Source organism: Zootoca vivipara, chromosome 2, assembly GCF_963506605.1.
Source record: "Zootoca vivipara chromosome 2, rZooViv1.1, whole genome shotgun sequence".
Classification (NCBI taxonomy): Eukaryota; Metazoa; Chordata; class Lepidosauria; order Squamata; family Lacertidae; genus Zootoca; species Zootoca vivipara.
Genome location: NC_083277.1, coordinates 69,834,298 through 69,858,062, shown reverse-complemented (window position 1 = coordinate 69,858,062; position 23,765 = coordinate 69,834,298). Strand labels below are relative to the sequence as shown.

The window sequence follows — 23,765 nt, the reverse complement described above, 5'->3', positions numbered from 1 at the left end:
GAATACTTAAGCAGATCCACACATTTCAATCATGATCTGCATTTAGAGCACATAAAATAATATTGGGGACTGTAGCTTGGGGTGCAGGGAATGGTAGCTTTCTGAGGGGGAACTACAGTTTGCAAGATCCTTGTACCGGGATCATGTGCTTTAAAAGTGTGTTGAATGTAATTTAAATGCGCGGCTCGGGATTGCAGAGAAAAGGGGAGATTGTGGCTGCTGCAGTTGGAAAACTTTGTGGCCATCCCAAGGTGAGCCTCATGGAAATTCGTTTAGTTTTAATCTGGACCGTACTAAATTACTCGGAGAAACTCGCATGTTCTTAATTAAAAGTTCAGAATTTTTGGTGCTGATAAATCCAGTGTTCCAGGTTCTGCTATTCCTGCATTGCAGGGGGTTGGACTAGATCAGAGCTTTCCTGTTAGTGTGTCGACTGCAGTGTGTACAGTACCGTGTGTCACGTGAATGTTCCCGCGCTCCTCCTGGGGCTGGAAAGGGGTTAGTTTAAGCTCTGGTTTGATTGTAAAACTGAATTACTGTGTCATGAAATGATGCACGTCTAAAAAGTGTGTCACCAACATGAAAAGTTTGGAAAGCTCTGGACTAGATGATCCTCAGGGTCCCTCCCAATTCTACAATTTTATTATTCTAATTCGGGGGGGGAAGCAAAACCAAAGCAAAAACACCGGGGGGGGGACGTCAATAAGTCAAAAGTTTAACTGCGATCGTGACAAAATTGGGGGCAAGCTTTTATTTTTTCGCCGCCTTGCATCCCTGTTGTTGACCCTTGTTGGATTGAGGGTGAGGGGTGCGCAGATCCTTAAAACATCTCCAGAGGGGCTCAGGAGTTCCACATCCTCCAGGGTCGAGGAATTCCAGTCGGGGTGTGGGGAGGAAAACCAGACAAAACTCCATAAAGCTATCCCATCCAAAGCGCAAGGAGCGCTCGGTAGTCCCTATTCCCGTCTGCGTCTTTGAATGAGGCCTGTTTCGTGCTCAGTAAGCTAAAACTCAGCGGATCGGAGGCGATGTTGGCGGGAGAGCCCAGGCCGAGCGCCTCCCGCTTTCCTCCCTTTCCCTTCCCTCTCCTTTCTTGCACCAAAACATCCCCAAGCGCCGCCGCTCCACCAAGCCAAGCAGGGATGGCCGTGTTCCCCACGTGGGCTGGGCCGGGCCGGGCCGCGCGGCCAATCCGCTGCCGGGAAGCCCGCGCGAAACCCCGCCCGCCCGCCTCCCCCTCCCGCCGCGGCTGCTCCAAGTGATTAATTTTTGTCATATGACTGTCACACCGAATGGAGTCGGGTTCGCGGAACTAGCCGGCCGTCGCAGCTCGCGCGCAGGGAGGGGGGAGATCGCTCGCTCGCTACTCCGGGCTTGGCCCCGCCGGGGCGAGAGCGGCGCGCTCCCAAAATGCCGCCCACACCCACCTTGTTGCAGAAGCTCTTCAACAAAAAGAGCGGCTTGGTCTCCCCCTGCAAGGAGCCCCGGGAAGAGTGCATCTTCAGGTAAGGGGGCAGGCAGGGGGCGGGTGGAGAAGGGGCTGGGGCTGGCCCTTGCTTGGTTCCGGGGTCGGATCGCGGCGGTGCTGATCCCCATCCCCTCTCTCGCTTGAGGGCACTGCTTGGCTTCCTTGCTGCTGTTTGCGGAGTCGCCTCCTTCGCCTACCATGCGAGCCACGCCGCCGATTCTTCTCTCCCCATCCCTAACTTGACAGATCAGGCTCTCCTTCTCTCCCAGCCTCCCCCCTTTTCCCCCCAGGAGGAGGCGGAGGGGCGGGCGGGGAGTTTTCCTGGCACCGACTTGCCTTGGCGGCCACACAGCCGATCTGCCTCCCAGGCGGAAATCACACGGATGTGTGTCTTCGCCATGCGCCAAAACTTCGTGCAACGTTGTTTCTACTTTTTGAGGAGCTCCCTCCTCCTCCCTCAAGTCGTGCTTCTTTCGCCCTCGGAGGATTGTGGCCGTCACGTGCGTGCAGAGCCGAGTACCCTCTCCCCCCCCCAAAAAAAAATCACTTTCTTGAGTTGCAAAAAGAGAAACGACTCCCCTCAAAAAGGGAGCCACTTCCCCCTGCTGCTTCTCAAGCTCTTCATTTGGGTTCTGTTGGGGAAAGAAAAGAAGAAGACCGGCTCTCTCTTCCTCATCCTTTCCCGGTGGTCAGTTTCCTCCTCCTTCAACTTTGAAGCACTAAATATACAATTAAATTAAAAATATATGATATGCCATCTGCACACACTCGGCTGTCTTGAAAGTGGAAGCGACGCTTGACTGCCTGGCAAGAGCCACCTTAAATCTTAAGGAGGGACAGAAAACACGAACTTTCTGGCTGCCAGTGTAGTGTAGGGTTACCAGAGAAATCTGCTTGATCTTGCCATAACAGAACCCTGCCTGGCTGGGCGAGGGTACCGAATAAATAGGCTCCAAGCCAAGGATCCTTCTGTGAAAGCCCTTTGTGCCTCTCGGAAAGTTCTTTTTGCATCTCGTTTCCCTTTGTAATAATAATAGAAACAAAACGTACATTTCAGCTCTGTGACTGTGCAAGAGACTTGCCACTGAACTCTCTGGGCTTATGATATTCTTTCTTATCCTTTTGCCTGTTGATGGTCCAGTACAATCCTAGAGATATGCTGCTTATATTGGGGTCGCAGCAGTAGTCAGAAATTGAATTGTACTGTTGGCACCAATATTTAAGCACTGAGATCAGAATATTACTTAGAAGCCTTTCCATTGTGTACTCAGCCAAAATTGTTTCTGAATCTCCTGCGCATATTTCTTGGACCTGGGTTCTACTGAGTTCTGCAGGAGTGACTTCCAGGCCTTAGGATGCAAACCTATGCACCCTTACGTGGGAAAACACTGAATTCAGTGGGACTTATTTGTGAGTAATGAAATAGGGAGCTGGGCTCCACATGACTTTCACGATGAGGAATAGTATGGTGTTGAGCAGGGGTCCCCAAACTAAGGCCCAGGGGCCGGATGCGGCCCAATCGCCTTCTAAATCCGGCCCGCGGGCGGTCTGGGAATCAGATGTTTTTACATGAGTAGAATGTGTCCTTTTATTTAAAATGCATCTCTGGGTTATTTGTGGGGCATAGGAATTCGTTCATATATTTTTTTCAAAATATAGTCCGGCCCCCCATAAGGTCTGAGGGACAGTGGACCGGCCCCCTGCTGAAAAAGTTTGCTGACCCCTGGTGTTGAGTCTTCTATCATCCCAATTCCATTGCTGCTGGAAAAGAAAGTTAGTTACCAACTTTGAATTTAGTATTAGAAGGCTGATGTGAGTGGAAATCATTTGCTTAAATTACATAACGGACAATACTACAGTCTTGTAGAGGCTGCTAGATGTTGCCACTGACTGACTTCACTTTGACGAAGATTTCACTATTCCCACAAAATTTCTATTTGACACTTGAATTATTTTCATTGTCTTAACCATTCTGTTCAGTTAAACTATATTTCAAAACATAAAATAGATTGTCCTGAGGCTTCTTTGTGGAACCACTTACCAGCTTTGTTTAATTTTATACACAAATGTGTTACTGTTTGTTGGCACTGAGCATTGATATCGCCTGGTAATACTCTTAGCAAATAAACCTACTATATTCTCACAGTAAAAGTGTTCAGTGATTAATTAATTAATTTAATCTTTTTGTTATACAAAAATGATTGAAAACAGCTAACATGATGCTTTTAAGTAGTAGGGGCCATTGATAAACCCTTACCCTCACTTTTCTTTTTCATAAAGTGTTGTAACTAAGGACAGAAAAATATTTAAATCAGTTTCTGTCTGGTCCCCAGTTCTGACAGTAACAATTTCAGAATAACATCATGGAATAAGCACATCATGACAAAATATAGCTCAGCCTCTTAACGTGTTGATGACATGAATGTTTTGTTAACTGCATGCAAATTAAATATACAGATGAGCTATGAACCTTTTATACATATCCATTTTTACCTCAGTACCAATCAATTTGACTGTGCCACCTAGTCTTCAAGGACACCTAAATTAGCCAAAACAATAAATCCTAGCTGCATCTACTCAAAGGTGTTTTATAAGCAAACCTAATGCTGTATCTATCTGGCTATTTCTAGTGCGCCGTTTTATTAGAATATCAATATGAAAATGGGAATTCCTTAATGACATGTGAATAAACAGAAGTCAATAAAAATTGTTTTAGAGGTTGACATATTAAAGTCAGTGTTTAAGAATATACATTTTTTAAGAACATGTACTTTGAAATAAATATTTCCACAAATAATAAGCAAGCACAGCTTTTAACATGCTATGTATTCCTTTCATGGCTTGGTCATGTATTCTATGGTTTCTGCTCTCCCATTTGGTTCTCACCTTTTCTACTGTATTTATAAAGTATTTTCAGGACAGTACTTTGCAAAGCATGCAAAGCCACTTAGCTATGGTGAAATGCTAGCTAAGCATCAAAAGATTTTCATGTACATAATAGGCTATGTACTTTTCACAGTTGTAGATACTTCAGAGGTGGCCCTATTAACAGGGTGAGGTGGTCTTTTGGGTGAAAATATTGTCACTTATTTAGAGGCATATATCTATCATCATTGGAGGATGTTTGGGTCTTCTGCATTAGGAATCACATGCAGGTCATTGGAAATATGCATTGGGTTGAATCCAGACTTCATCTTTTGCAAATGGAAAGACTCCTGTCCATGGAAGGCTCTTGGTCCAGCAGAAGGACCTTGCGCAGGTGTAAAGTGGGGGAAGTGACTTTTGCTGATTTTCTCTTCCCTCGATGCCACCCCCATGCTGTTCTGGAGGACGCTCATGTCTCCACATTTTTTCTGAGCGTGCAAGGACCTGTAAGGGGAAGGGGGAATCGACAAAAGTCACCTCCCCCACTTATGCTGGAAGGAGCAGAGCTTGGATCCAAGCCATCGGTTACATCTGCTGAAGACATATCCTGCCATAAACATTGTGCACTTTATTTTAGTCTCCTCATTAAATAAGGGGTTGACATTTTTATTTGGTTACAACTGATACCAAAACATACATAAAAGTAGGGATGGACTTGGGGACCTACCTAAGACTTTCTATCTGCATTAAGTTATTAAAAGTTTGTTTTCTACCCAAAGATATAGCAAAGTTATATTAGTTAGGTAGCACGTCATGGAGAATAGGTCAGTTGGCAGTTATTTGGCTGTGGCAGCTAACATTTCAGAGGCAGCATAGTCCTTGGTACCAGTTGCTGAAGAAATGGAACAGGGCATGAGTTTCTTGTCTTCATCATTGAAATCAGAATATGGTACTAGTTCTTGTATTCTTTTCTAGCTATTTGGTGGTTATTGGTGTGGTTGCATATCCCCAGTAGTGTATTTATTTCACCCAAAGAAAGCACTGGACCTGGCACATTGCACAATTCTGTGTGGGTATGTCATCTCTGGTGGGCCAAAGTGTTCTGTCAGTGCAGGACGTGCTTTTGACAGCATCTTGCATCCAAAGAAAGTGTTGAGGCAGACATCCATATTATAGAAGAAGACTCCAGGAGGTGTGTGTGTATCATTTGGGGCTGTCTCAAACTCATTTTGGGGGTTCCTTATTTCTTGCTGAAGTCTGTGTTGTGGATTTTGCGTGTTGAGCACATTGGGGGAAATGATCTTCCATTCATGGAGATATATGATACTGTACTCATAGCTGTCAAGTTTTCCCTTTTCTCGCGAGGAAGCCTATTCAGCATAATGGAATTTCCCTTAAAAAACGGGAGAACTTGACAGCTATGATGATACTGTGTAGATACTGATAAACCTCTGTTCTTTTTTTAAAAGGTGTTTTGATTGAATTGTGATGTCATACAAATAAGCAACTGGGAACTAGTACTAACCAACTTCAGCACTGTCAAGCAATGTAGGAAAGCAACAGTGTGGTGTGGGGGTTAGAGCGTTGGATCTTGGGGGCAGATCTACGTTCAGAATCCCGCTTAGCCATGAAACTCATCGGATGACCTTGGGCCACTTACCATTTTTTAACTTAGCGGGTTTGTTGTGAGGATAAAATGGAGGGTGGGTGGAGGAAACTATATATGCTGCCTTAAGCTTCTTGGAGGAAAGGCAGGATAGAAATGTAATGAGTAAATGTTGTAAGTGGATGGGCCAACAACAGGGCATTTCTTACGTTTTTGCGTTTGGTGCAATGCTTAGCACCCTGTAAATCCTTAATCAATATTAGTTTGTTGTTGTATAACACTTTTAAGAACAAGGATATTAAATCATTCACAAAGTAGAAGTGAGTATTCCAGCCAAGTCCTTGCTTGCTTTTCTCATTCTTCCAGAGGAAGAAGGAACAGCAAGACATAAATTGCAGTAAATATCCAGATGTTAAGGTGGCTCCTTTATTTGGAAAGATCATTTTTCTTAAGAAAAATAGCCATCCATGGCATAAACTCAGGGTGGCTTGGAGTGGCTGTTGGCATTTGGATGGGGTAGGTTATTGACAAAAGAGTACAATCAAAATTCTTATTGGAGGCCTTTTATTTTACCTAAAGGATACTGGGTATCCTGTTATTCTCCCCAGTACAGATTTTTACTTCCTTTCCCCTGTCATCAGAACTGTTGCTTATGAAATTTATAGAGCAATCCTATGCAAGTTTACTCAGAAGCAAAACCAACTTTGTGTAAGTGGAGGTTACTCCAAAAAAATATTGTTAAAGCCTCAAGGATATGTTTTAGTTTTTTAGCTAAACTTACAAACCCACGAGCCCAGGTTCAGAGCTAACCATGACTTAGCCCCAGGTATGCATAAGTAATTTGCACTTCCTGAAACAATGGACAAAAACTTCCTTCAAAATCTGCACTTCTCCAAATTTTGCAGTGCAATTCCCCAACCAAATAATGTGTTCAAGAATGCATACGCTAGGGTGCGCTTCAAAATGCATATATTGGTTACAGCAACGTTTAAACACGTACAGTAGTATAGTAGGGGAAACTTTGCATTAAATGCATTTTTAAGCAAAATTGCAGCTGAAATCTTTGCTCTGAGAATCTGCAAATTTGCTGCTTTGTGCTAAGCCACAGTTTGGCTTAGTGTTGCATGCAGATTGGGGTCGTTCATGCATGGCTAGTAAGCGGGAACTCAGCTGACTTCATTGACTCGCATGTGGGTTCATTACTTGATTAAGAGTTTTTTGGTCACTGCACACTATTCCCTTGAAGCAACTACCTGAGATGTTATGTCTCAATGCACTTTTCTGAAAGTGTTTAGATTGCTTCCTGGGTATGCTCACGAGCCAGTTTTATAGTTGTTCTAAGCATGTCCTTCATCAATGCTCCCTTCTCCCATTTTTCTTTACTTGACTGAGTAATTTGTTTTATTATTTGAATCCCCTCAGCTGTTTCAAGTCAGGATTCACCCTTGAGGGCACAAAAACTCATAGTATGCTAACTCCAAATTTGTGCTCTTGAAGGTAGGCGGAAAATGTTCTTACACTTCCTTTTAAAATGGCCAATACTGAAATACTTTTGTAAACACCAAGTTTATAACCTTTAGTTTAAAGTTTAGGCCTTTAAAGCCCTAAATGGCCTTGGTCCAGTATACCTGAAGGAGCGTCTCCACCTCCACCATTCTGCCCGGACACTGAGGTCCAGCACCGAGGGCCTTCTGGTGGTTCCCTCGTTGCGAGAAGCCAAGTTGCAGGGAACTAGGCAGAGGGCCTTCTCGGTGGTGGCGCCTGCCCTGTGGAACGCCCTCCCAACAGATGTCAAAGAGGAAAACAACTACCAGACTTTTAGAAGACATCTGAAGGCAGCCCTGTTCAGGGAGGCTTTTAATGTTTAATAGATTATTGTGTTTTATTTTTCTGTTGGAAGCCGCCCAGAGTGGCTGGGGAAACCCAGCCAGATGGGCGGGGTATAAATAAATTATTATTATTATTATTATTATTATTAGTCTGGTAGTATGTTCTGGTGTGTGTGTTTTTTGTTTGTTTTTTTACAAATGCCAAAATTTGCGATCAGTTGAAGAACACGTGACGAAAAGTGCTTACTTTGGGCTGGGTTTTCCCTTATTTATTTAAACATCTAGAGTTGTATCCAGTGCTGCAGTTCTGCTTGTGAAACAGACTCCATGCAAGCAACATAACTTCCTTTTCTTCTCCTTCCAGTGCTCTGCCCTCCCCGCTTTCAAGGGTTGGAGAGGGGCACTAGGAGCAGATTCAGGGAGCGCTTAGGTGGAGGAGAGGAAACTGAAGTCCCGTGATGTCAACAAACCATAGTCTACTCTAGACTGGAGGCTGGGGAAGGGCAAAAACTCAAAATCTTTCTGGAGTGATTTTGGCAGTTTACTGTGTATAGTGAGCCTGCCCATGGGCTCAGAAGGAGAGAGAAGGTGGGGGGTGGATCCTCTGAGTATATATTTTGCTCAATAGAGTCTTCTCAAATGCAGCAGAAGAACTCACCAGTGCCCCAGGCTATGGTTTCTTGGCTGGAACTCCAACAGAGGAAAACAAAAGAAAGCCTACGAAAAGCATAGGAAAGCAGCAAGGGGTCTCTAACCTTTTTCTTCCTCCACCACCACCCTGCATTCAGATGTTCAGCCCCACTGTAAGCCTACTTTCACCTGGAATATGGGCATTATGGCTTCCCTTCTTTACCTGCTTACCTGGGAATAAGCACCACTGAAGTCAGTAGACCTCATCTGAGTAGACAAGGAAGAGACTGCACTGTAGGCCAGGTAGCCTCTGAAGTGCCCTGTCTTCTGTTCCTATTATTATTATTATTATTATTATTATTATTATTATTATTATTATTTTATTTATATCCCACCCATCTGGCTGGGTTTCCCCCGCCACTCTGGGCGGTACTTCCAACAAGTACCAAAATACATTAAAATATCACAGATTAAAAACTTGCTTAAACAGGGCTGCCTTTAGGTGTTTTCTAAATGTCAGGTAGTTGTTTATCTCCTTGACTTCCGATGGAAGGGTGTTCCACAGGGCAGGCGCCACTACCGAGAAGGCCCTTCTTGCCCCTTTCCTATACTTTTACCTCAGCTGTGGTTGAGCTGGCTCCAGGAATATTGTGGACCTTTGTCCAGGGATGTACCTAGGGATTGCCTAGGTTTGCCTAGGGGCTCACCTTATCTCTCAAAGTCGCCAAAGGCTCTTCTCTTCCTCTCTAGGGAATAGGCTGCGCTCCTTTCCCTGACTTCTGCTTCCCCTCCCCCTCCTTTTCACAGACTACAGGAGGAGAGAAGTGACTCAGTGTGCAGGCTCCTCATTGAGAGCTGCACCCATCTCCCCTTTTGGGAAATTCGTAGAAAGTGCCTTTCCTTCAAGCGTCACCGCTCTGAGCAATAGCAAAATGCATGACCTCTCATAAATGCTACAGTGACGGAAGCCAACACAGCAGAACCACTTCCAGCATTTCACAAAAGGAATTAGAAGTTGTGTCCAAAGCATGGGGTTTAACGTTTTTCTTCTGCCTCAAGGGAGGGGGGAAAGTGGAACTGACTCATTTCATACTTCTTACTGTGGCTGGATTCTCTGACACTCGCTATCACCACCATTCTGCTTTTTCAGTCAGCTCTCAGGGCCTGAGTTCATCGCAGTGGTCATGAGTTGGTTCTTTCGCTGACGTGTGTCACTATGCCATGTCGTCTGTGTTATCACTTCCTTGTCCAGCAGCTGCCTGTGTGGTTTACTAAGATTGGACTATGACATCCGACACATTTGGGCTGCTTGCCGTGCATTCTCCCTGTATCACACAGCTCTTTAGTTCAGTCTCCTTCCTCTCTGGGGTATAAAGCTCTTTCAGAAGAGGCTGAGCCAAAGCAGCAAATCATTTGGGTTCCCCTTTTACCCTCCTAGGACATTGCAAACAGTCATAGTGGCACTTGTAAGATAAGGCATTGATGCAGCCGTTTGCCCAGCACAGACACTATTTCAGTATTTGCTTAACTGAATAAATCTTCTTCATGCCTTTGCCTAGAAATCAGGGTGCTTTTTCTTCTTGTTGTGGCCAGACCTACTATTGGGCAGAGTGAGGTGGTTGCAATTGGTTACAGGCGCTGAAGGTGGGAATTTCAGTATGTGCCCAACCAGCCTGCCAAAAGCCCCCTAAGGTAGCCTGATGATCTCAGGTGTGCTGAAGGAAGATGCTCCCCCATCAGTGTTGAAGTAACAGCCAGTCCAGTTAATCTTTGATGGGGGAGTGGAGAGAGAATTTTGTCCACTTATTCTCTTGTTTCTTCAGCATTTGCTGTAGTATCTGGCACTTTGCAGTAGTACAGGTATAGTACTACTTGTTAGCTTTGACCGGGGCGGGCGAAGCCAGGTGCTGCATCAGTACAAATGTATTGCGATTTCATGGACAACCACACACACACACACACGGTGCACAATAGAAGCTGAAAAATGAATGTGCTAACACAACTCATAGCAGGGCTATGTAACAACACTGAAGAACCTGTACATGCTGGAGTTTATTTTATGTTCTTTCTTGACTTTGGGGCAAATAATCTCAGTCTGTGGGGAGTTGAAACGCTTTTGATTTCAGTCCTTTGTACACTTACTTGGGGGTTCTGAGTGGGTCTTACTTCTGAGTAAACATGCCACAGGTGAGGCTGTTAAGCTACCAGCAGTAGCTATTCACGCACCCCTTTCCATTGTCCGTCCAAACAAGCAAGAGGCACTATCAGATCTCAAGGACACATTCCATCCAGGCAAAAGCACTCGGGTGCAAGGCTGGGCCAGTGAGGGATCTGGCTTAGAGACAGTTCCCAGAACTAGATAGAGATCCCTGGACCTCAGATTTCCCACCCCTGCTATATAAATTATAAAAATACAGTATGAACATAGAGTGAAAAGTTAGTGTAACATCGGAAAAGGACTGAAGCCAGCAATAGAAAAATCAGCAGTGCCTAAGCGCAGGGGTCAGCAAACTTTTTCAGCAGGGGGCCGGTCTACTGTCCCTCAGACCTTGTGGGGGGCCAGACTATATTTTGACAAAAAATAATGAACGAATTCCAATGCCCCACAAATAACCCAGAGATGCATTTTAAATAAAAGGACCCATTCTACTCATGTAAAAACACTCTGATTCCCAGATCGTCCGCGGGCCGGATTGAGAAGCCGATTGGGCCAGATCTGTCCCCTGGGCCTTAGTTTACCTACCCTTGGCCTAAGGCAGGGATTGGCACGGTTTACCAGTCATGGGCCGGATCACTCCCACAGAAATTTCCGTGGGCTGGACTGGCGCAGCGCGACGCCGGAAATCGCGTCTGCGCATGTTCGCGGCAACGGAAATCGCTTCTGAGCATGCCCAGACGCTGAAAATTGTGCCTGTGCAGAAGCGATTTTCGGTGTCTGTACATGCACAGACGCAATTTCCTGTATCTGTGCATGCGCAGATGTGATTTCCAGCGCTGCTCGGCGAGTCTCCGCACTGCGCTGCGCCGGTTTAGCGCAGTGTGCGGGGGACTTGCCAAGCGGGCGCCTCGGTTCAGGGGTGGCTCGTGGGCCAGTAAAACGGTCTCCGTGGGCCACATCCAGCCCATGGGCTGCACGTTGCCAACCCCTGGCCTAAGGTCTACAAAGCAAGCATGTATTTAAAGCTAAAGGACTTGGGGCAATAATGTGGACTTTAGCTGGCCCCAAGAGAACAGCAATGTAGGAACCAGGCGTGCCTCTCCAGAAGGGGATTTTGCAACTGGGGTGCCACCTTTAGCAAGGCCTCGTCCTTTAGCAGATCCCTGCCTTTTTCCTAATGGAAAATTTCCTCAACTAGAGTGATTGCACAGTATTTCACTAACAGATACAGTGGTACCTCAGGTTAAGTACTTAATTGGTTCCGGAAGCGAACTTTCCCATTGAAAGTAATGGAAAGTGGATTAATCGGTTTACTTCTGGGTCCGCGGAGTACTTAACCTGAAAGTACTCAACCTGAAGCATACTTAACCCGAGGTATGACTGTACAGTGCTCTGGGGGAAATTATTTCCTTATGCCTTCTTTGGTTTGCTGTTATGGGAATGATTCGGTTTTTATTGTCAGGAATTAGTTAGCTTCTGTAAAGTCACTCTGTGAGTGGGAGCAGCGGCACGGTCCTTCCTCCTGGAATAACTTGACCTGCATGACTTGGAAGCTGAACGTCCATTTCCTTACCCTTTTGTTTGGGTCTAGGTTTTGATTTTGTTTTGTTTTTAATGCTGCTTCCGGAGAAGTTTGTAGGGGGGCGGGCGGGAAATAACTAGCAGGATGGTTTCATAATTACATAAGACCATTCTCCTCTTGTTGCATTGTAGCTGAACATGTGCGAATAACTCACGGAAGGAGCCACTCATTTGATTGAGATGACACGGGATTTACATGTATGATCAATGCCAGTTAGGAAGGGTGTGCAGAGTTTTGTCCGTCAAAAACAGGAAGCAACCTCAGCCGTTTTGGGTGTGTTCCCAAGATCTCTTGATATGGATTTGGTTGCTTTTAACGCACACTATTCTCTCTCCCCTGTTCGGGGCAACTAAAAGACTGGCATTGTAGAGATGTGTATCTCAGGTATGTTTCTGAGCAGTGAGTGAGCACTCTTTAGCTTCCAAACCAGCCTTTAAAATGAATTCACTTACCTTGATGCTGAATCCGTTTATTGATTTAATATTGATTTCTCTGGAAACACAGAAAAGAGATCAGTCCAGCCACAGTTTTCATAGAATCATAGAGTTGGAAGAGACCACAAGGGCAATCCAGTCCAACCCCCTGCCAAGCAGGAAACACCATCAAAGCATTCTTGACATATGCCTGTCAAGCCTCTGCTTAAAGACCTCCAAAGAAGGAGACTCCACCAGTTTTGCTATTTTATGTCCTGTTACTCTTTTAACTTACACCTCTCCCACTGAAAGCAGTGTGACTGATGTTCATTACCCACATTGACTCATTGTTATGAGAGCAGTACCAGCACCACTCCTTCCTGCACTGATGACTCCTTCCTCTGGAAACACCAACCTTTAGAAAACTGGATTCTTCTTCTTCTTTGGCGATCACTCGTAGCCGAGTTAGATTGTCTTCCATAAACATGATTTTAACAATGGGTCCGTAAGTGACCGTGGAGGCCAATTCTGGATCCACACGTCCTTCCACAGTGGGGACATTGGTTTCCAGGCGGGAGTTGATCACAGTGTGGATTTGCCAAGCGTGCCTTCCTCTTAGCACGTTTCTCCCTTGCGTCCTGAGATCAAGTTTCTTCAAAGCCCATGACACCTTTGGTAAAGGCTGTTCTCCTATTGGAGTGCTTGCAGGCTAGTGTTTCCCAGTTGTCAGTGTTTATACTACATTTTTAAAAGATTTGCCTTGTGCTCCAACTGGATTACTGGATTACTGCTAGCCTGAACAGGAGTCCCCGGCTGGACTCTTCCTACACAGTTTGGGCTTCTTGTATTACCCTGCAGTGCTGGCGGTGTGAATAGTGGACCAGTTCTGAATATTGACTGGACCATGTCCTCAATTTGCATGGGCACATGTATGGAGCACAACCATTCCGTTTCCACTGACACAAAAGATTCCATTCAGAAGGGGCTACCCCTTTGCAAGCAGATCTCTGGTTTTCAAAAAGCAAGACTAGTTCTTCTGTTTAGTGACCAGTTACTGCGTGACTTTTATTTTATCAGACCCTATAATAAAGCATTCCCGTAGCTTAGCTCTCAGTGGGAATAGATGAATCAGTCCATTTAAGTTTCTTTCAGTGTCTCATCTTTACAATCTTAAATCCATTTCACACCACTACTGCATGTGCTCACATTTTTTTAAAAAAAAAGTCCCCAGGAAAATTCATACACATTTTGGTGATCATTTCTCCTAATATACATATTGTGTGTGTGCAATTATGCCTGGCACATGTGTTTTTGCTAAGATACACCAATTTGTATGTATTCTTTGCAAGGAGAACTGCATTGCAGAGAAGTATGCATTTGAAGGAGACCTGATTTTCAGTTTGTATATTGGTTTGGGGAGTGTGGATTTGTTTGCATGAAAGTGCAAGCAGAATGGAACCCCCCCCCAAAATCCCTAATTTAAAATTAAAATTTTAAATTAAAAAAACTTACTTTTTTTGTCACAACCCCACCACATGTGGTACATTGTTCCTTCCCCTTTATTTATCCTCCCCTCACCTGCTGCATGGCAGGGTTTTCCCTGACCATCATTTAATGGCAGCAACATGCTGGAGCTATAGAGAACATAAATTGTCAAAATACATGAATTAATAGAGGAAGTAATACCTTGGCCAATAACGCGAGGTGAGCGCCACAACCCCAGAGTTGGTCACGACTGGTCAGGGGTCCCTTTAATACTATTGCATGCAAGGGATTATTTTACATAAGTATATGTGTACTTTCAAGCTCCAAATAATTTTACCTGCAGGTAGTGAATATCTTAAGCCACTCATCTCAAATTCATTGGGTGGAATCCAGCATAATACTAAGTGGGGTATGCATGCACGGAACAAGGACTGCACGTGATCAATGAGATTTCCCTCCCTATCCTTACCCTGTGTGCCCCCTAAATCTGTACTGTGTGCAGATCTTACCATAAGTTCAAATGCTGTTGCCTGTGACATTTTATTGTTAAATATTGATGATAATGTACTTCCTAAGCATCATCAGTATGTAATCTTGGCTCACAAGAGATCTATTTCTCAAATGAAGCGGTTATTTCTTGGGCACTGATTCCTAACAAAGAAAACAGACTAATTCAAAATTCAGTAAGTGGGCATTCCAGGGCAGACAAATTGTCCATCGGAAAAATGCAGTGAACCCTAGGGGTTTATTATCTTTTCATTTTTAGGCTATGGTTTCCTTATCAGTTTTCATGCAGCTTTCTGTGGTTCTGCTGTAACATGTCTTGAATCAGGATATGGTGGTGCACAGTAAGCTGTTTGCAGAGCAGGACTGCATCCTCCCTTTCCTGAAGCCAAGGAGGCAGCTGGAGAGTTCTTACTTACAGTGGTCAGGGAGGGTGTAGCCCTGACAATTGAGAGCTCTTGTGTCAATGCAATGCGCAGTGTTGATCTGATCTGCCACAAGGAGTAGTTTAAAATGGCAGCTTTAAAATGGCAGTTTTCAACTTGGATAGCTAAGGAGGCCCATAGCTGTCTCTACCCTCAAAGTTAGTCCTCTGCATCATTCTGTTTTCAGGCTGTGGGTTCTCCCTCCACTCTGCAAAAAGGTATTGCAAACCCATGGATGCCAGGCTACTGTTAAAAGAGAGAGAGAGAGAGAGAGAGAGAGAGAGAGAGAGAGAGAGAGAGAATATGTAATCTGTGTTCCTCTTTCTCTAAACGTTTTAATATAAAATTTCAGCCCTTTAAAAATCTAATAAGTGAAAAACTAAGGCCTGGTTCAGATGTAATAGGAAGCCATGGTTTCCTGCTATGAGAGCAGACTGTGGTGGGCTTCTGTTTCTAATTTTGAACTAACTGCAGTCCCCTGTGACAGCCAAACTTGGGGAGCTGAAGTTTGAGTAAACCAAGCCAGGATCTGGAAGCAGAATTTGATTCTGGCTTGTTCAAACTAACCACAGTTTTCAAATCACAGTTCCTAAATTCCAGTGTCACAGGGAACAATGTGTAGCTTAAAATTGAAAGCGGAAGCTTCTGACATCATCCTTGTGGATGTGAAAGAGTAGCAAAGAGAGTGAGAGCCTGAGGCTCCGTATACGTTATTTTCTGATACTGCTGAATTTGACCAATGTATCTGAGTTTTCACTTACTTACCTTCAGTTTGTATTCTTTTAGAAGAGATATTGCCATTTTTATTTGTGTATTTTTAGTTGCATGAAGGATACAGTGTTGGTAGTCTATAGATGACAACAGACTATACAAATATAGACCATACAAATTCAGCTTAACAGCCTTCTGGATGCAGCTTGCTTCTGCTTTAATGTCATTTCTTTTCTGGAATGGGCCAGCAAGTAGTTGAGCTTCAGTCAGCACTGTAGGCTTTTAATGGTGCCTTCATGCATCTAGATGACACATTCAACTATTAACCTTCCTTTTAATGCTACCACAAACACCCATACCTTTCATTTTGCTCAATCTGCTGTTGCATACATTTGATATATAGCAGACAAGGAAGGGAAGCCAAATCCCATTGAGCTGCCACCTGTTTTAGGTGATTAATGAACAAACCAAGGAAGTTCCAACTGAAGCTTAACATTGTGGCACATTGCCCACTTATGCTGGGGTTCCATTTGGCTGCCTCTCTCCCCCCCCCCATCCCCTGCTGTGTCCTGTGATGAAATGGACTTTCTTAAAGTCTTCTTTCAAGACAATGGCCCAACAGTCATCTTCCGAAGCCTTCATTTTTAAACCATTGTGTTGCAATTCTTATGCCTCGGGGAGGGTTTTGTTTTGGTTGAAAATGGGCTGTATGCATCAGGGAAGTGGGACATAAAAGATTTATTGGCCAGTGTGTGTATTGGCTTACCTGAATGCTTGTATTCTCACACAGATATTTTGCTCATGAATAGTTGTGATTGTTGAGGCCGCGAAATCTGGATGAGACTTCACACACTATTAATGGCTTACTACTTGGTCTCCAGGTAGCGCTGTGGGTTAAACCACAGAGCCTAGGGCTTGCCAATCAGAAGGTCGGCGGTTCGAATCCCCACGACGGGGTGAGCTCCCGTTGCTTGGTCCCAGCTCCTGCCAACTAGCAGTTCGAAAGTATGTCAAAATGTGAGTAGATAAATAGGTACCACTCCAGCAGGAAGGTAAACGGCGTTTCCATGTGCTGCTCTGGTTCTCCAGAAGCGGCTTTGTCATGCTGGCCACATGACCTGGAAGCTGTACGCCGGCTCCCTCGGCCAATAACGCAAGATGAGCGCCGCAACCCCAGAGTCGGTCATGACTGGACCTAATGGTCAGGGGTCCCTTTACCTTTACCGTGTACATTATTGAGAGAAAGGTCAATTTAAAAAGTACCTTGATCTAATGATCATGATTTTGTTTTTCATGTGTATGAGTTGACTCTTTTATTGTACAAAGTTGGCAGAGACAGCGCTGGTTGAAAAGGGAAGGCTTGTGCACATGGTGGAAACCCAGATGTCCTGCAAGCAGCTGCGTGACATTAGAGTTTTAAGACATATATTTAAGGGATTTGAATGGGACTTCAATAAGAATGCATATATAGAGTGTAACGCAGCTTTGCACACTTCCCATTTAAATCAGACGGGCTTACTACTGGAACAAGAATTGATAGCAGCTGTAGAATCCATTCTGGTATCTATGCAATCATTAACCCCATTCAGAAGCTATAATTGCTGACGTGATGAGGGATGGTGGAGACCAGCACTTTAACTCCATCCCCTCACTGCTGTCCGCATAGCCTCCATGAAGCTATGGTGGGATAACTTCTAAAGTGGAGAGCCTATCATCTTGGGATGGGCTCTTTGTGCAGTCAAGAACCCCGTGTCTTCGAGGGTTCTAAATTGTACAGGGTACCCACACTAGTAAAGGAGATTCTCCACCACAGGAATTTATATCAAGGTCCAGGTAGGAACATGCACAAGGTCATGACTCTTCAAGTACCCCAGTCCTAAGCCCTTTACAGCTTTCCTTCTCTGGCAGATGATGAAGTCCCATCACAAGTATAAGTTTCATGACTCTCTTGAACCCTCTTGCTGTCATTCTCTGCATTTTCCCATTTGGCTTTTTTTGCTCCTTGAAAACAGCATTGCCTGAAGTGAAGTATTCAGAAGACACCCCCTTTTTTGCCCATGTTTCCTCATGTAGCCCATGGTTAGGAAACCCGCCTTGGCCCTTTCTCTTCTTTGTGTTGCGTCTGGCTCCCACACCCTGTGGCTTACTAGCATCTTCATTACAGGTAGGTAGCCGTGTTGGTCTGCTGTAGTCGAAACAAAATAAAAAAAATTCCTTCCAGTAGCACCTTAGAGACCAACTGTGTTTGTCATTGGTATGAGCTTTTGTGTGCATGCACACTTCTTCTGATACACATCTTCATTGTGAAATGCTATTTAAGCGACGTGCTGCTTCGACCCAATAATAAGGGGGGCATGGAGTAATTATGTCATTCAAATCCTTTTGAAAGAAGGAAAAGAAAACATCCAGAGTTTCACGAGAGGGGTGACGGTCATAGGAAGCTGCCCCTATGCCAAGTCAGATCCATCGGCCTATCAGGCCTCAGTACGGTGGTACCTCTGGTTAAGAACTTAATTTGTTCCGGAGGTCCGTTCTTAACCTGAAACTGTTCTTAACCTGAAGCACCACATTAGCTAATGGGGCCTCCTGCTGCCGCCGAGCCGCCGGAGCACGATTTCTGTTCTCATCCTGAAGCAAAGTTCTTAACCTGAGGTACTAATTCTGGGTTAGCAGAGTTTGTAACCTGAAGCCTTTGTAACCCGAGTTACCACTGTATTGTTGACTCTGACTGGCGATCACACGCCAGGGTTTCAGACAGGAGTCACTCTCAGCCATACCTGGAGATGCAAGGGATTGAATCTGGGATCTTTTACATGCTCTGCTACTGAGCTTCAAACTGCCTCTGTGCTGTCTTGCCTTGCCCCCGCTAACACTACCATATGAACAGCTCCTTGTAGTGGCTTTGTTTTGCTTTCCACAGCATAGCAGTGCCAGCTGCTTTCTTGGGGTTTCCTGTCTGCCCTCAAATGGCCAGGAAAACCCTGCTCTGCTGGTGTTTCTAAGCTGTGGTGACAGGAAAGCTAAATATCTTGCTGCTTTCCCTAGGAATACAGTGAGTCGCTTTTTCATATGAACCCCATCACATTTCCTGAGAACTGGTGCCAGCAGCTCTCAAAATTGCTTGCCCTGGTGCTCAGGAGAGGGAGGAAGAAAAGACTGCTAGGAGTTGCCATAGCCATGAGCGTCTCAGGAAGTCAATAATAGTGTGTTGGCCTGAGATGACATTGCTTTGAGCAGCCTCCCGCTGTGGTCACAAAAATGGGTGTGGTGTGGTTACATTTTACGTATGGAAACAGTTTTTTTCTTCTTCTGCAAACGGTAATTGTTATGTAGAGGGTAGTGCAATTCTTAAAGTGCCTTTGTGAACGTCACCCATAATGATAAAACTAGGTTGAAACTGGTTGTTTGCTGAAGACGCTTAGAAATTATCAACATATGCCAGTAAATGTTTGCATTTTTAGGCTTGCTTTGGTCACTTAACAGCATACTTTTGTAAACATTGACATTCATGGGATGTGGGTGAAATTTGATGATTTCGATATGTAGGTTGCATCTGCACTATACATTAAAACCACGTGGAAACCCCCGAAGAATTCTGGGCCCTGGGATCCGTTAAAGGTGCTGGGAATATGTTAGGATTGTTAGGAGACCACTAGTCCCCTCATAGAGCTACAATTCTCACAGTGGTTTAACAGTCAGTCCTTCTTCCCAATGAACTCTGGGGGGAATAACATATTTCAGGATCTGCGTCGGTCCAAACCACACACCAACACAGGCTTGGTGCTTTTGAATTTTCTAACTCGGGGCTTTCAAGAGGTTTGATCTTCAAGTGGATAATTAAGCAGCCTTTGCTACCAGTGTGACCTTGTTTTTAAGGGTTCTTTAAACCAGAACTCAGGAAATGACAAAAATGCCACTAAGCGTATGTCCTACTTCTCAAGTCAACATCATGATGGATAATCATAGCGTTATTATAGGAAAATATATATAAATGGTCTGCTGGTTCTAGATAGTTGGAATTTTGTAGAATTGAATGTTTTGACTTTGTTCTTGGCTATGTGCTCCTCCGTATGATGTCACTTGTTCTTGGCTTGTTCTGATGTCCTTAAGGTTGCATAACACTAAACTAAGTACTTTCTTTCTGTGTCTGTGCTATATTAATCTTACCCAAAATAGTTTCAGGTCACTCAAGATAACTTAAATTGGAAAAGAGTCAAAGTTTCCTTTTCTGTGGAAGCTGAGTGGTTAATAGTGGAATTTTAAGCTACTGTATTCAGTAGTTGAGTTGAAAGTATATATAGCATTGCTACCTTAGTGTGGCATATGGCATGAAGTTACTGGAGTCCAGGGAAGTTAGTTACAGTATTTAAATTAATTTTCCCACCTGCACATCTACCAGATAAGGGTAAGTCTAGACAATAACGTGTGTTTTGTTTGTTGTTTGCAAGATCAGTCACTGACATTTACACCAGTAGGGTGTCCACATCACACTGTCTTGTTTTGTTTTTGTTCTTTGTTTGCAACAACAACAACAACAACAACAACATTTTGCTCGTTTGTACATTTGGTAAGTGCAGAAGTCTTGTGGTATTCTACTTCCTGCCTGTATTGTCGTGCTTGATGGCGATTTGTGCTATTTTATCTTTTATATAGACCAGCAGTGGACAATCGGAGAGCTGAATTTTCCCCAGCTAGGCTATTGTGGGAGGTGGGCTCCCTGGAAATGATGCCATTACAGCGCAGCTCAGGAATGTCCAGTCCAGCCTTTCTCAAACTTGGGTCCCCAGATGTTCTACAACTCCCACCATCCCTGACCACTGGCCACGCTGGCTAGGAATGATGGGAGTTGTAGTTCAACAACATATAGAGACCCAAGGTTGAGAATAGCTGGAGAGACTACAGTCATACCTCGGTTTAATTACGCCTCGGTTTGAGTATTTTCAGTTTAAGTACTCCGCGGACATGTCTGGAATGGATTAATCCACTTTCCATTATTTTCAATGGGAAAGTTCGCTTCAGGTTAAGTACAGACTTCCGGAATCAATTGTGTTTGTAAACTGAGGTACCACTGCATAGCTGCCAAGTCTCCCGTATTCCCCGGGAAACCCCCGTTTTTCCAGCTGTCCCCAGCTGAAAAAATGGATTTTTTTGTTTTTTCCCTGGTTTATTCTGGCGCGGCCGCCATTTTGGAACTGGGCGGAGCATGCTCAGAAGCGACTTTTGATGCTGCTTTGCCCAGTTCCAAAATGGCTGCAGCGCAACTTCTGGTGTGGCGGCCATTTTGGAACAGGGCAGAGCAGCATCAAAAGTCGCTTCTGAGCATGCTCCGCCCAGTTCCAAAATGGCGGCAGCGCTACTTCCGGTCTGCTACTTCCGGTCCAGTCCCTTATTTCTCAGGTCGGAACTTGGCAGGTACCGGTATGTACCACTGTAGTTCCACGACCTGAAAAGTCTGTCAACCTGCTTCTTGGCTGTCATTAGCCACTAGGGGCATCATGTAGCCCCCTTCCCGTCTCTTTGCATCATTTTTGTTAGCATTTGTTACAGGGGAAGGGATCAGATGCTGGTGGCCATTCTGGTTTTTTACTAACATCTAGGTTCGCTCTGACAGGAGTATTACCGGAGGAACTGTTGTGTGTCCAAACTTCTGTGCTAAAACATTCCTAAGTCCTGCATCCAGAGCTTCCTAATCACACAGTCAGAATATCTACACCTGACCCAATCAGAATGTTCAAATGCTGGGCAAATACTCCAGCCAAATGGAAATGCTTCTCTTAAGTCCTGAGTAGTTTAGTGGGAGGAGAGGCCAGCACATTCCTAAACTGCAGCGGGTCCTCTTCTTTTATCTTTCACACATCCTTTGCAATTTGTTTTGCTGCATAACTGGGAGCAAAAGGCTGCTTGGAGTTCCAGCAAAACTGAGGGACATTTGTTGTGTTGAGGTCAAGGAGGCTTGTGCAGTTACCTCTTATTTTCCCTATAATTAGCAAATCCCGGCATCTTTTGCTGGTCAAGTAATATAAAACATTTTGAGCGTTTAGGGGGAAGTGAAGGGCATAGTAAAGAAATAGTGCGGCCCTGTGCATGTTTCAGCAGAGAAGTACGGTAAGTCTCCCTGTGTTCAGTGGGGGCATGCTCTCAGGAAAGTGTGTGTAGGACTGCAGCCAAAGAGCCTGAAGCCTGACTGTACAGTTTAAGCAAATCAATTAATAAAAGGCAAATCAAGAATAAAAGGAGGAGGAGTTTTTCCAGGCAAGAGGATCTGGCTGTTTCAGGGATTTGTTTGAAACAACAACTGAAGTTGCAATCCATTCACTGAATTTCCCTCTCTTGTATTCCCTAATACAATAAACTGGCAGAACAGGCATTGCCATTCCTTTGAGGTTAGACCTTGCATCCTTGTTTGCTCAAGTCTCATTTGTGTCTCATGACTGAATGAATCAACACCTAATGAGGCAGTCACATGAGGGACAGAGTCAACCAGGACTCATAGGCTGCATGTTGTAAACCTTGGAAGCACCCTGCTTGCAACTTGCTTCATCCTTCTGCCTGAAAGCTTGGGTGGTAACCAAATGCTGTCTTTTTAATTCCTCCCTCTCTTCAGTCACCACCTCTGCCTACCAAATCCACTGATTAACTTTATCAGTGCAGAGAAAAATAAACGTAAGGTCAATCTAGCAATGCCAGAAAAGTCCACATAATTGAGCATCCTTGTATATAGTTTCAGGGATTTGTAAATGACTCCCGAGAACCTTTCCCACTGTACCATTTTGCTGCCCTGTCTAGTACCTAAGACAGGCATAGGCAACCTTGGCTCTCCAGATGTTTTGGAACTACAACTCCCATGATCCCTGACCACTGGCCCTGTTAGCTAGGGATCATGGGAGTTGTAGTTCCAAAACATCTGGAGAGCCAAGGTTGCCTATGCCTGACCTAAGAGAACTGACTCCAGAAATTATGGTAAACATGGTTCACCAGTTCCAGCAGAACTAGGGTCATTTCAAAAAAAAGCCATGCTGCTTTTTTTTGGGGGGGGGAACCACCTCCAAGAGGACCTACAAAGAATAAACATGGAAAGGCAAACAATACAAGTGATAAAAATTCAAAACAAAGTCTTAGCATTTCATAAGTATTAAGACCAAATACATTTGTGTTGCTGCCCAAAAGGCAAAGAACATTCCTCATAAAAATGTTGAGAGAGCAAGAGCAAATACTAACGTAGCAGATCCTCCTCCCAGGCAGGGTTGGGGCAAGGCAGGTGGAGAAGCTTGCCCTTGATTATTTCTCCCCTTAGCCAAATGAGTTGCCCCCAAGCATCCCCTGCTACAAACAAGAGCCTTCAAGTTCTTGAAGCAAATCCTCATTGGTTCATAGGAGGTTGCACCAGGGCAATGTCTGGAAGTATGGGCTCTTAAAGTAAGATAAACACACGCATGCACAGGTCAGACACATGACAATGCAACTATTTTCATGCTCACTCCAGCTCTGATGTGCCTATTGATGCATAATGGTTGGGTCCAGTTACATATTGTACGCAATATGCCTGCAGCCACTAGCTCGATGAACCAGTGGCCATGCCCCATATTTCCTGTGGTGTCATATAGAATCTCTTTCCTTGGCTGTCGTTCTGCGAGTGCCATCAGCTGGAAAAGAAATACTGTGGCGGTGATGTATATTTAAGACCTCTGTAGCGGAGAATTGGTGGTGGGTTTTGGATTCCATTCAGAATTCCATTTGCTTGCCTTTCTCCGCAATGTGCAATACTGCGAGAGATTTGAAGTCGCTTCAAATATTACTATGTGCATCTGTAACCACGTGAGTGGAGATGGGTGGCTATCTCCAGCCTCTAACCATATACCGTATATTCCGGCGTATAAGACGACTGGGCATATAAGACGACCCCCAACTTTTCCAATTAAAATATAGAGTTTGGGATATACTCGCCGTATTAATAAAACGACCCAGCGTATAAGACGACTCCCGACTTTTGAAAAGATTTTCCTGGGTTAAAAAGTAGTCTTATACGCAGGAATATACTGTAATTAAACCCAGAGTTGCTGTACTTTTGCAGCTGTTTCACAGTCTGATG

The 23,765-nt window shown here is 44.5% G+C and overlaps 1 protein-coding gene across 2 annotated transcripts in view; it reads left to right on the top strand.

Moving 5' to 3' along the window:
* The first annotated feature begins 1,273 nt into the window (after positions 1–1,273).
* Positions 1,274–23,765, top strand: part of FNIP1 (folliculin interacting protein 1) — an 87,132-nt gene continuing 64,640 nt past the window's right edge. For both annotated transcript variants that reach the window (XM_035105433.2, XM_035105431.2), the window contains exon 1: positions 1,274–1,505. In XM_035105433.2, the coding sequence (XP_034961324.1) occupies positions 1,411–1,505 (95 nt within the window). In that variant the 5' untranslated portion in view covers positions 1,274–1,410. The remainder of the gene's footprint in view (positions 1,506–23,765) is intronic.